The sequence below is a fragment of the Cucumis melo genome, chromosome 9 (genome assembly GCF_025177605.1).
Source record: "Cucumis melo cultivar AY chromosome 9, USDA_Cmelo_AY_1.0, whole genome shotgun sequence".
Classification (NCBI taxonomy): domain Eukaryota; kingdom Viridiplantae; phylum Streptophyta; class Magnoliopsida; order Cucurbitales; family Cucurbitaceae; genus Cucumis; species Cucumis melo.
Genome location: NC_066865.1, coordinates 17,681,371 through 17,695,198, shown reverse-complemented (window position 1 = coordinate 17,695,198; position 13,828 = coordinate 17,681,371). Strand labels below are relative to the sequence as shown.

Genomic DNA, 13,828 nt, shown 5'->3' with positions numbered 1-13,828 from the left:
CTTTATTCATAAACTTATGCTTACACCTTTTCATCAAATTATGTTAAAATTTTAATCTAAAACATTTAATGTTGTGTATATAAAAGTTACATTTGGCGCAACTCATAATTAGTCAATATTCCAAACGTGTTCCACCTAGTTTGCTAATATAGATTTTTGTATGTTAGTTGAATTATATACGCTTATTTGACCATAATTATTTCACCTTAAGAGCTTCAATTACCACATATTACCACCAAATTTCTAATTAAAATAATTATAAACATATCGTCTAAGCATTTTAATTTATATCCAAAATTAATAGAATCAATTTGATATAATTGAAAAAGTACTCCTTAAATAGAAACACCAATATGAGAGGTTATACATAACATATCAACTCATTAAATATTTCAATTTGGCCACACCATTCTATTTAACTTATGTAAAGGACAAGGTTTATTATGTCATATAGACCTTGTGACAAAACAAATTTTTTTGTAGCATAGAATGCATATATATATATATATATATATATATATATATATATATTATCTAGGCATATCCATTTAGAAGTAGAATCTTCCAATAAGACAAAGTCATTCATATATACTTTGCTTAATTTATTCTAATAATTAACTTTTTTATATAAGCTAAGGTATCAAATAGTTTTTGTCTAGCTAGCCAAGTCCATGCTAACATATGATATTGACTATTTATTAATTCTAGATTAATGATGATGAAATTAATTAAGGAGTTAATCAATTGGGTGTGGAATTTGAACTTTTTATAATCTTGAAACTATCCTCTACTTCTCTTGTATCAGCATTCACCATCTGCATAAAAATACAAAATACAAAATTAATTATTTTCTACAAGTTCATATTTTTCTTAATGTTTCACAATTTTTCCTTGCTAAAAAAAATTAGTTCACAAGAAATTGAAGTTATCTAAGATTAAAAGTTCAACTATTAGAAAATCTTTTAAAATTATTGACTGAAATTTGAATACAAATGTTTGAAATTCTTAAATTATATATATATATAGTTTCCAACCTATATATATATATGGCTTTTCTGTAAATCTCCAAAATCAATAAAGGTGATTATTTTCGCAACAATAGAAACATTTCACAATACTAACCTCTAAACTTAGTTCCTCCATTGTTGCATGTCCTCTCAAATAACCAAACTTTTTAACCCTAACCAAACTCCATCTCTCTACCTGCAAATATATATTATATATGTATAAAGTAAATAGAAGCTAAAATAAAGGAGAAAGAAAAAGAAATTAAATATAAATAGTTTATATTAAAATGGTTAAAGAGTACAATTTTGTTTGTATTCTTCAAAAAGCACTTTGAAACACTCTTATTAATTTAAGCCAACAAAATGTAAATCCCAAAACATTTTAAGGTAATTAGCTTTCAAATACGAAATTTTTGTCATTTCATCAAAAACATGTTTTCAATGAATGAGAGTTCGAGTACGTTAAAGGGAGGAAATTCATCGAGCTTGAATCCAGCCATGCCAATGATTGCATGAACAGGAGCAGTGTAGTTGTTATGATCATAAGTATCAATCCCATTTGAATCTTTGAAAGGCATTGCTTTGCAATTATCTTCAAACACAGAACATGTTCTTTCATAGTTATGAACATGCCCAAACAAAGCCAAATCAACCTGCATTAATATTCATCTCAACATAATAATTCTTCTCATAATTTAAACTTAGGTTTAATTTTAATCCCTAAACTTTCAAATTTACCTTATATTGGAGGGGAAGTGGTTCTACTTCATCAACAAAGTTGTGGTCCACACTAGTAGGAAGTCCACGTATCGAAGAGTACATGGGTCTATGCCTAGATGTGCATGACATTTACCAACATCTAAGAAAAACTTTCATAGTATAATCACAATTATGATATTAATTAACCTTTTGTTGATGCACTTTTCCATGTTGACATTAGAGATGAATCAACATTTTCATTATTGTAGTATAAAAAAAGTACACAAACCTATAAATTTGCAATAACTTACCCCATAAATATGAGCCATGGTGTTCTTGACCTATTAACGGATGCCATGTCACTTTTCATCCATTCATACTGTTAAAGAAAAAGGACATTTACATGATTGAAAAGAAACAAAGTTCACTTATAAATTGTAGAATTTCTCAAAGGTATATATATTTAGCACTCTAAAATTGTATTTGAAACTTAAAATAGTGATGTTGAGGCAAGAGGCATGATCCCCTACCCCACATATTTTATCAAGAAAGAAAAGTGAAGAATTTAATTTATCACGCAAATCGATAATAACAAAACATACTATAGTTCCTTAGTTCAAGGGTAAGTAAAAACGAATTTAAATTAAAAGCATGTACTTTTTGCTTTTTGATCCATTTTAATTTTTGTATTCTCAACTTATATCTTTTTATATTAAAAATATCTATTTTAAACCTTTTATTTTAATCTTTATTTCATTTTTAAGGATAAAAATATCACTAAACATTATGACGTTGAAACTACACACGAAAATAAACCAACAAAGTTGAGAGTTATGGGATTTTTTTTTATATATTTTATAATTTTTAAAAGTAAAAATAGTGATAATAAAAGAAAGTGTGTTCGGAGGAAATGAATGAATTTAAATTTACCTGGGGTGAATTGATAGAGAAATTATGCTCAGTAGAAATGATAGTGAAATGAATGGAAGCCATTTCAATGGAATACCAAGGCTTATCTTTACCATTATTTGGCATTTGAAAATATGTTTCATATGGAACTCCACATTCTCCTCCTGAATCTGTCAATGAGTATACTGATCCTGATTTAACATAGTCCCTACGTATATGTAAAGCAATAAATATCAACATAAATATTTACATGAGAAGTACTAAAATCGTGTTAGTTATGCTTACGAAACTAGTTCGAAAGTTCTCCAACAAAGCCGTTATAACCTACCGTACTAAGAATTAATGTTTGTTCATATAGTTGCGATCACTATACAGGATACCAACACACAAACTAGCATTAACATCAATATGGTACTAATTAATTATTACTTTAAGCAGATATACGGATTTTCAAAAGACAAACATAAGTGGTAGCTTGATGAAATCAGGATGAGTAGTGGTACCTCTCATGGTTACCAATGGCAGTCATGTAAGGAAGGCGAGAAGCAATGGGATTAATAAGATGAAGAAAGAAATCCCATTCGACTAAGAAACCAGTTGCATAACTTATATCTCCAATATGAAACACTCCATCTATTTCTCCTCTTTCTACTTCCTCTTTCATTGCTTCCACCACTGAGATCGACCCTGGCTGTTCATTACCCCAGAAATATATTACCATTCAACCCTAATCCATCAATGCTAATTTCAATAGTATATGGAGATAGTACCTGAATGTAATGCTCAACTGAAGAAGAATCAAGAGGAGCCTTTCCCATATCACCAAATGCAATGAAATGAAAATCATTTCCTCCGCCGCCGGCCGGCGGTGTCCTAAATGTTGTTTGGTTACTCCAACCAACTGAATCACTGTACTTTTTCATCTTAATTTTCAAAATCTATCCATCAATTTAACTACATAGTTTTTTTTTAGTAAAATAATGGTGGGATAGAGAGATTGAACCTCTCACCTATCCTTCACCTATTCTAGAATAGGTGAGAGAATTGAAAAGAAATTACCTTCCATATCTATAAGAATAGGTGGTAGAAGGTTGAAGTTGTGTCATTACTGCTGAATGAATGAAACCTGGGTCATGCCAGCCAAAATCCTTTGCTGGACTTTGGATCAGTGGTGTATCTATTACCAAAGGAAAAAAGAAAAAGGAAAAGAAAAAGAAAAAGAAGGTTTGATTTCAAAAGTTAGGTCGAATTTTATTATATTTATGTTATTTTTCAAATTTAAAATGTAGAATTAATAAGCAAATGAGAAAAAGAGAACTCACCACACATGTCATTTTGGGAAAAAGTAGAAACTAGAGAGGTCTTCTTTATTGTTCCATCTTTCCCATATTGAACTTGTTGGGGATTTTTATTTCCACTAACCCAGCTCAATCTCATCTACAATATGTTATTCTCCATTTATTAGTTTATTAAAACTAATATTAATTTTAAATATAGCAAAGTTTTACCCTGACGATGGATAGAAAGAAGAATAATAAGAAAAACAATAGGATTTTGGGAACTCACAGAAGTGGCAGTGGAATCAAGAGAAGAGAGGTGTCCGTACAATGGAGCGTTAGGATTGAGGAAAGGGAGAGGGTGTGATCTGAGGTAAAGACAAGGGGACGTAAAGCCGCCGCCAAACATGGCCACTTCCACGTCGGTTCTGAAGTTTATGACGTGGAATGACACGGTTGCATTACATGTCTGTATTACGCAATTGTTTCCCACTCTTTTTTTGCATTCTCTCTTTTTACACCGTAGGTAATCTGGATCACTCCTTAAATAAACTGCCTGCCAATTGCCAAAAACAATATATAAATATTTATTTTACTTTTTCTAAAAGTTAAAAAAGAAGTTATGTATATAATATATATATACATATATACCTTGACTGGATAATGACAAAGTAGAGGAAGGGAACTTAAATCACCCGTTTGGAGATAAAGAGCTTTGTTCTCTGGACAACCATCAACACTGTTTAATATACATAAACAAATAAAACTATCAAATATATCAATCATGAGATCGAAAATCAAAAAGATGAAAATAGAGAAAAAAAAATCTTTTTCCAAATCGAAATCGTGTCCTCTATTTGTAGAGAAATTCAGAAAGCGTCGTTTTAGATCTATAACGACAAGCAGTAAAAAGAAGAACATCTATCGTAATTGTCAAAATATTAAATCTATAATGGTTTTGGTAAGAATGTAACGTTAAACATTTAAAAACTTTCAATACGGGATGGTTTTTGACGAGTTTTTATCAACGGTAACAAGGGATCACTTTTAAGAGCAATGAATAACTAGAGATGATTACGTACTTTGCATTTGACGGTGTGATCAAAGCGACCCAATGATCAATCGACGGAATCGAAACTCCGGTAACAACGACATTGATGAACTCCTCGTCCAAAAGACTATTCTTGGATTTGGAGATGACTTCAAGTTTGATATAAGGGTTTAGGTTTATAGGACAACTTATCAAACTCCTTCGATTGAGAAGTCGAAAATCGGAAATGGCAGTAGAATTAAGATGCAATTTTTCGGAGTCAACAACTAAGGGATGCAATGAAGAAGAAGAGTATGGAAAGAAGAGTGAAATAAGTAGGAAGAGAAGTTTGAACATTATGAAACTAAAATTGTTGAAAAGAGATGGGGAGAAACATATATATGTGGTTTTGATGGTTTGATAATTTGAATGAATTTAGATTGTAAGAGGAAAAAGGACAAGTGTGAGATGCATGTTTGAGTTATTTGCGGACTAATCTATTTATAGTTTTTGCTCGTGCAAAATCTTTGTCCAATATAATTCCTTTTTAATTAGGAGAGAATATGAACCACCTATCTTTTTTTGTTTTAAACATATACTAAATTTCTAGCGTTGAATATAGGCGATGTAATTAGGTTATTAAATGTATTGATTATTGTGTTTAAGATGGGGAGAGGGAGGCAATGAATTGACTTCTCATACATATTACTTTAAGATGGAGTTTTTTTTTTTTTTTTTTTTGTATTTTTATGTATTTACGAGTCTTTCAACATTGCTAATTGATGATTAAGGTTAATCGTCATTCAATAGAGAATATATATATTTTGAAGTAAAAATGAAAAATATGTCGGGTAAAAAATAAGTATATATATCCTATTTAACTTTTTTTTAAATGAATATCTTGTTTAATTTTACACTTTTCAAAAGAAAACAAAACTCTTAATCTATTGCAGTTAATGATCTTCTTTTCGTAATTTATATTTGGATCCATATTGTGATTCCTCCCATTACAAAAAAAAAAAATAATAATAATAATAATAATAATAAATAAAAATATCTTAAAAAATAGAATAAATTTTAACTTGACAAACTATGATTAGATTATTGGATGGATAACTCATCTATGATGTATCCAAATAGTTTTCTTCTTTCACAGTCGTGTCGTGTCTGAAGATTGGTTCAAATATTGTGATTTGATTAAAAAAAATCGTGTATCGGGTAACACTTTCTTCAACAGAATTTTTCATCAAAGCATGAGATGTTAACATTATTTAAAAAAATGAGTTAATATTTTATTTAAGGTTGAGGGTTATTTAATGGAAGCAATGCATATTCTTTTCTTATTTAAGGCATATTAATAATATGCTTATTGTTGGTTCGTAAGAACCAATATATGTTTTTATAATTGTCTTTAATATTTTTAAATTATTTGTTTAATAATTAAATCATAAATAGAGTAAAATGGCAACACCAATTGATTTCTTCTCTTTCAATTTTGTTAATTTTTTTCCTTAAAGTTTCTAACACATGATTTCGGTGGAAATAAGAATGCAACTTTGTACAATTTTACACTACCTAAACAAAAATGTATAAAAAGAGAAAATTAACTTCATACCAAAATAGATTTAGTTCATATCCTACACTTCTATAGAACAAAAATCATACAAATAAATTTACACTAGATAAACAAAAATGTATAAAAAAGAGAATAAATTAAAGAACTTCATACCTTAGATGGTAGCAATGGATGATGAATAGTGAGAAGGCTGTGAAGAGAAGATGAAGCTGGCGCGGGAGCCGAATGGTAGAGGAGAGGAAGGGTAAGGTTTGTTTTTTTTTTTTTTTTTTTTTTTTTTGTTCTTTCTTTTGAATGGAAAATAAAAAATATGGTGAGTTATTAAGGTTTCCATCTTTAAGGAAGTCGTGTATCCGGTACACGACTATCCTATTGCTTAAAGTCATGGATCAGGTACATGACTTGACATAGTAGAAACTTAAGATATTTTATGTGTAAAACTCCCATGAAACAAATTCAGTATTCCTAGATATTGAAAAATATTCATACTAGATAAATATAGCTATCTTAAGAACGTGGAACATATGTAAGTCCAAACATCTAAATATTCTAGCTAGTTATCTACCTTCCTAAAAGAAAAAATGGTTCTAAAAGTGTTATCCACTATAATTATTTAAATTTTAAATTTCATTAAAATATTGTACACCGGAGTCTTCCACTTTTTTTTGTCTTTTTTTTTGGCAATGTATATATTTCTAGATCTATTTATCTATGATAGATATACATTTTGCAATATAATTTATAAAATAATCTAAATCTTAAGGTGTGCTTAGATTGACTTTTTAAGTGTTCAAAGTAGAGTCATGCTCGATTAGAAGATGAATATAATTTTTATTTGAAAATTTTCGAACAGTAATTCTTTCAATATTTTATAATAAATAAACCTTTAGTGCATTATGTATATTAGAAAATTGGGCCTTTCTTTGTGATTTTTAAAATCATTTGAAATTATACATATGTTATTAAATAGAAAATGAAAATTTGTAATAAATTTAATTTACCAAAGGAGTTTGGTATTTTTTAAAAAAGTTCCAAACTACTATACACAAAATTTGGAAGGTATGATATTATTAGACATTCAATTCAAAATATTTATCTACTAAAACAATTAATTTTAGGATTTAGACATTAAAAAAAACCATGTTCGGAATCTATTAAATAAAATATATTGTTTTTAAATATAACAAAATATATAAACTAAAATATTTACAAAATACCACATTTTATCTGCAATGGATCACAATATATCAAGATTGACTATTATTAGAGTCATAGTCTATTATAGATTCACTGTAATATGTTATTTTATTTATAAATATTGTCGAAAGTTTGTCATTTAAAATAATTTTGTTAAAAAAATTTATATTTTGAAAACTTATTAGACATATCTACGTTAAAAACCCATGGACAAATTAAGCATTTTGAAAAGTTTATAGAAGGAAGTAGATAAAACTTATTAGACATATATACATTAAAAACTTGTGGACAAATTTAATTTGGGTCTACTTCGATAGTGTCATAAAATAGATATGACTTTTGTTAATAAACAAAAATAAAAGATTTTTAATATGGAAATTAAGGGACTATGTATTTATTAAATGTGATTAGGGTCTAATTAAGTTTCACCATTAGCTACATGTAGATAATTTTGGAGCTTTACTATTTTCTTTATTATGTTAAATAGATTTAAGTTGCGTTAGTTTGTGGCTTTCTTTAATTGGTTTCTTTAAAGTAATGCCATTCATATATTTTTCTTATCTTTCATGCACGTTTTTACAATGCCAAAAACTTCATTAGTACTATTGAAGTCAAATCATCCATTATCCTTTATGGGGCGTTTGAGGAAGGGAGTGATTTATGATAGGGTTAATGTGAGATGATATTCCTAGTATTATAATAATTCCTATTGTTATGATAGTATATGCTTTAATTTTTTTTTTTTAATTACGACGTTCATTCCATAAATTTGTTATTAAATTGTTACGTTTCATCCGTTTTTTTTTTTTTTTTTTTGCGTACACATATGTGACTTGTAAACATGTAAACACAAACCATTGTTATTAAAGATTGCTTGCATGTGATTCTTACCCCATTAAATTTCAACCTAACCTGACATACTCCCTACAACAGCAACTTAGGTTATTATGCGACATCCTAACTTAAACATACATCGATAGTATTTGTAACTTTGGTAGTAAGGCAATGCAAATAACATTTCAAATACAAATTTTTCAAAACATAACTTCATTAATATAACAATGACTAAAAAGTGACTAGATCTAATTGCTTATACTCTAAGCATCGTTGTTTATAATTTTGTCACATGTGAGTACATAAAATGAGTACAAAATCTACATTACATCTAAACATTTTTCCCTTTTTACCACACATACTAATGGTAAGTATTTTCAACCTTTAAAAAAGTTGGAGTACCAATGTAACTTAAAAAATATTTTTTAAACAAAATATAGCAAGTACTAACTTTTATAAAAAAACAATAAAATCTAAGATAATTTATTTTAGTTAGAAATTAACAAGATCTTTATTAGCTAAAATTAAAATATTTAGATAAGATTATTTGGAACTCAAAGATTGGTATGTTGATTTTTGGTTTAAACTCAATTGAATAATTTAATAAACAAAAAAAAAAAGACTACTTAAGGAGTTTGGGAGATTGAGGAAATGTTGTGTGAAGGGAGGTATTTGGGTAAATTCGGTGTTATGAAAACCCTAAAACTAAGATTTCCATAACATGAGCCCCAAACAAGGAGATCCACTCCAACTTACTTTAGTTTAGGATCCAAATGACCCCTACCTCTTTTAATATGAAAATATAGGAGCTAATAAGAGATTATTAGCTCAATTGAGCTGATTTGTATCTATATAAGGATAAGAGGTTTTGTGTTTAGAATCTTCTACTATCCATCAAGCTATCATCTAACGCATCCACATACAACAAGAGGTTATTCTTTCCCTACCACATAAAGACTTGTTCTTGAGTGGATCTAATTCACGACAAATTACCTCGAAATTCAAAAATTGAAGAGAAGTCATTACGTACTACGTAAAAAAAACCAACATGCAAGTGAAAAAGTAACATTAAAACACACAATTCTCTCTTCAATCTCAATTACCAAAACATCCTCCTAAAGTTTTTTTTTTTTTTTTTTACCTTTTTCAAATTTAATTACAAGAGGCTTCTATCAAAGCTTTTGTATCCTTCTGATATTACTCAAACTAGAGAATAAGAAAAATGGAATTAAACTATAGTCTACACATTCTCAAGCTTATGGAGTAACCATTTTGAGTGCCATTTTGCAAGATTTTGACGGAAACTAATACATGACGCGGAATTACGGATTGAATTCTACTCTAATTGAATCTAAACACTTTAGAAGTTAACATGTATAAAAAGATCCTAAATAAAATAATTAGGATTAAAGGAATACTTACCTTTGAAGAATTCCTGGATCCTCGATAATCACCTCACAAACTTGAATCGAGATCACCACTATAGTTAATCCGCTATTCTCCAGACTAAGAACCGACACTACAAGAGACGGGGGTACTCCCGACGCCAAAAAACGTCGGCGAAAATGAAAAGAACGTCAGGATAACCTTTCCCGACGTACAAAACGACGTCGGGAAGAACGTCGGGAGAAAGGCGTTGGGAGAGGCTTTCCCGACGCCAAACCAGCGCGACGTCGGGAAAGCCTCGCCCGACGCTGATCTAAGCGTCGGAAATTCATCTTTCCCGACGCACACTATGTCGGTGCAACTTCCAGCATCGGGAAATTTTCTTTCCCGACGTTTTTTCCCGACGTTTCTTTACGTTGGGAATTTCTTTTTATATATATTTTTGATATTTTATTTCTACTTTTTTCTTATAATATTTTGCTCAAACATTCACAATGATGTTCAGATTGCTCAAAAAAATTTCCTAACGTTTTGTATTAAATTAAAACAAATTGAATATAAATTAAAATAAATTAAGAAATATACAAATACAAATTAAAAAAAATATAATTAAAATTAATAATACGAATAAGTTCACTACAATAAATATAGTTCTCAAAATAGAAAAAACATAAACATAAAAAAAAGTCTCCCAACGAGGTGCGTATGCGTGTCATTCTACACCTTCGGTCCTAAAAATGATATAGAAATAACTAAATTTAGTACATAATCATATATTTGCAAAAATTTAAGAATAATAGAGACATATACGTACCGCAGAGCTAGGGATCATGTGGTAAGGTTGTGCCCTTTGTCTGTCGAACTTCAAAGCCACTTCTGCCTTGGTGTGAGTCTTGTGGTAAGGTTGTTTTTATGGGTTTTGTAGTTGTTTCCACAGCCATTCTAGTTTAAATTGTTGATTCTTCGAAGGTGTTGGAGCTCGAGTTCTTAGATTATACAACAAGTTTAATTGGAGATCGACCCTCCAATTATTTTGGTAAGTGGTGGAATTCACATTTGGGTGAATTGGTTGAGTGAATTTGTTCGAGTTAGTGTTTGAGTTCTTATGTTTATGTGTAGGTTCAGTTCATTGGACTTCCTTAATCAAGAATCTTAGCTAAGCGTAAGGTAAGGGATTTCGACTATTGGACTTAATTTATAATTGTAACGTATTGACGTATACGAAACTTATAAAATAGTGACTGCACTAGTTAGACTGTTATGTGTAGATAGAAAGTATTGCTAGTTTACACTGTTGATACAGTATAGGCGATTTGACCGTTATTCATAAATTATATATATTGATGGACTATTCTATTAACAGAGTATAGACGACTTGCCTGTTATATGTAGTTTAAACATATTGATGGGTTGTGCTATTGATTGGATGTATTTGATTTGACTGTCATGTGTAGTTTGGATATTGATGGGTTGTGCTGTTGACTGAATTAGATGCTTTGACTATCAGGTAGTTACATATTGATGGTTTGTATTATGGATTGTAATTAGATGGTGTGACCGTGAAGTATAGTTTAGATATATATTGTTGAATGGTATTGTTGACTGGACTTAGAGTGTTTGACTGGTTATATGCGTAGAGTCTGAATGATTAGTTTGAAATGTGTTTTAATGTGATTGTCATAGACTGCTTAGAATGGACTAAAGGGTAACTGTTAGCTTTATCTATGGGGTAGTGCACCTTGCAGGCATAATGTCCTATGGGATCACCACATGTTGTGTATCCTTCAAAATGACTATACTGAGATGTGTATCCTACGGGATCAGTAGATTGAGATGTGTATCCTACGATTTTAGTAGACTGAGATGTGTATCCTACGGGATCGCCAGACTGATATGTGTATCCGACGGGATCACTAGCCTAACATGTGTATCCGATGAGATCACTAGAATGATATGTGTGTCCTACGGGATCATTAGACTAATGCGTGTATCCTATGGGATCACTAGACTATTATGTTGCAGGGTACTCCCTAATAAGAAGCTAACTGTTCTTATCCTTAACGAGACCAGTAGTAGGTCTCTTACTGGGTATATTTTATACCCATCCTTTTATGTTTAACTTTTTCAGACAAAGGTAATGCGAGAGATAGACCGACGAGGGGCAGAAGGATTCGTGAACGTCATACGGGAACATTTATTTTTAATACTTCTGCTTATTATATTTGTTATTTTTGTTTTGAGGATTGTAAAATGAGTTATGGTTAGGATATCTATTTGTTTTGTTTTTTTTTTTTATGATTTTATAGACGATGTTCTGAACTTTTAAAATTGTTTGAATTAGGGTCCAAAGACAATTTTCCTTATTTTTGGATGTTTAATGATTTTAAACGGGTTTTATGAAATCTTTATATTTTGATGAAGTGTCTTAATAGTAAAGTAATGACCTCAGCTTATTCTGAAAAGTTGGATCGTTACAACCTAGGTCATCAAAAACTAAATAGTCAGTTTTATATAGTCTACGGTGTTATAACTTGAAAGTGACTATTTCATGGTTTCAGTCTTATGTAAACTCTTTACATAGGATGCCTCCACTCCCATGTCTCTACATGAACGATTCAGGACCACTTCGTTTGTACTAACTACAGAGCAGGTTGCATCCATAGTGTTCCCAGAATAAGGCGCTCAACCTTATTCATACACTATAGACTGTTTGGACTATATACTCGAACTTGATCCACGCTTATAGACATAAAGTTCAAGTCTACACTAGATAGCCTCAGGACCTTAGTTTATTGGATTCAAGATTATAATATTCTATTTTCATTAATAAGTCATCAATAAATACTTTATTGAATAGAATATAATTTAAACTACAAACTATGTGTTTTAAGATATAAATTTCAATAAATTCCCACTTGGACTAAAACTCTGTGTTAACCATAAGCCGTTCAAAATTTACATTCTCTCCAATAAATGTCTAAGGGAGTCGAACGTCCTATGTTACTAGTCAATGGATATCGTCCCATGGTAGTTTTTGCCAATAGATTATTTTGGGATCCCCCTAGGTGGCAAGCCTAACTCAAAGGACTTTTAGTAAAATATCAATGAAAAGATCCATAAAAAGCTAAGCAGTTGAATATATATGCAAATCTCGAAAGGCGAAAAACTAACTCTCATAATTAAAAGCCTCAATTTCCAGTTTATCATATCAGCTTTCAATTTTCAAAGCTCTAGTTACTGTATACAAACGAATCGAGAAGATTTGGAGAAACTTCCTTTGGAAATCCAACAAAGAAAATCAAAATTCTCATTTTGTGCGTTGGGCCTTAGTCACAACTCCAAAGAGCAAAGGGGGGCTCGACATAACAAGATTAGAGGACACAAATTTTGCTCGCCTGGTTATGGTGTTTCCATGCAAAACCAAGTGCACTATGGAGGCAAATTATATCAGCCAAACACAAGTTTAAAATGCTACAATAAGATAGGTTTGGGATAACAATATTGACGATTGGAATATAGCACCAAAAAGGCCACTTAATGACAAAGAAATAAACATCTGGTGCAGCATCAAAAACATTCTCACATCTCCCTCTCCATCTCCGAACAATGGAAGCAGTAGATCGTTATGGATTTTAAGTGGGGACAAAAACTTCACCATAACCTCTATCAAACAAGCTTTATACAAAGGCTCTCCAAGTGATGTGCAAATCCTAGAAATTTTTCGAAAATCTTTGGAAGTCAACGGTGCCTAGAAAATGCAAATTCTTTGTTTGGACGATCATCCATGAAAGTATCAACACACTAGATGTCATCCAAAAAAAGATGCCAAAGTCTTGCCTAAATCCTAGCCGCTGAGCCCTTTTTTGTAACTCCAATAATGAAGATATCAACCACCTTTTCATAGACTGTGGAT

General features: G+C 30.5%; 1 protein-coding gene across 2 annotated transcripts; it reads right to left on the bottom strand.

Annotated features, from left to right (window-relative positions):
* Nucleotides 1-297: 297 nt before the first annotated feature.
* Nucleotides 298-5,327, bottom strand: LOC103483017 (probable inactive purple acid phosphatase 27). 2 transcript variants are annotated; one of them, XM_008439455.3, is made up of 13 exons: nucleotides 4,975-5,315; nucleotides 4,544-4,631; nucleotides 4,182-4,448; nucleotides 3,938-4,052; nucleotides 3,675-3,792; nucleotides 3,386-3,524; nucleotides 3,119-3,306; nucleotides 2,637-2,823; nucleotides 2,018-2,085; nucleotides 1,746-1,839; nucleotides 1,469-1,660; nucleotides 1,123-1,203; nucleotides 298-815 (listed from the first exon to the last, which is right to left on the bottom strand). In XM_008439455.3, the coding sequence occupies exons 1-13, from the start codon at nucleotides 5,277-5,279 to the stop codon at nucleotides 741-743; spliced, it is 1,917 nt and encodes a 638-aa protein (XP_008437677.2). In that variant the 5' UTR covers nucleotides 5,280-5,315; the 3' UTR covers nucleotides 298-740. The 2 variants fall into 2 exon arrangements, with proteins under 2 accessions (XP_008437677.2, XP_050946279.1); XM_051090322.1 differs by lacking the exon at nucleotides 1,469-1,660 and having other exon boundaries at nucleotides 4,975-5,327.
* Between the last annotated feature and the right edge of the window lie 8,501 nt (nucleotides 5,328-13,828).

Excerpts from the sequence above, each read along its gene's own strand:
- LOC103483017 (XM_008439455.3), bottom strand. The coding sequence starts at position 5,279 with ATGTTCAAACTTCTCTTCCTACTTATTTCACTCTTCTTTCCATACTCT. Across the intron at positions 3,525-3,674 it reads TATTCTTATAGATATGGAAG|TGATTCAGTTGGTTGGAGTA; the intron begins GTAATTTCTTTT and ends GAAAAAGTACAG. Across the intron at positions 1,204-1,468 it reads ATGAATTTCCTCCCTTTAAC|GTAGAGAGATGGAGTTTGGT; the intron begins GTACTCGAACTC and ends ATATATTTGCAG.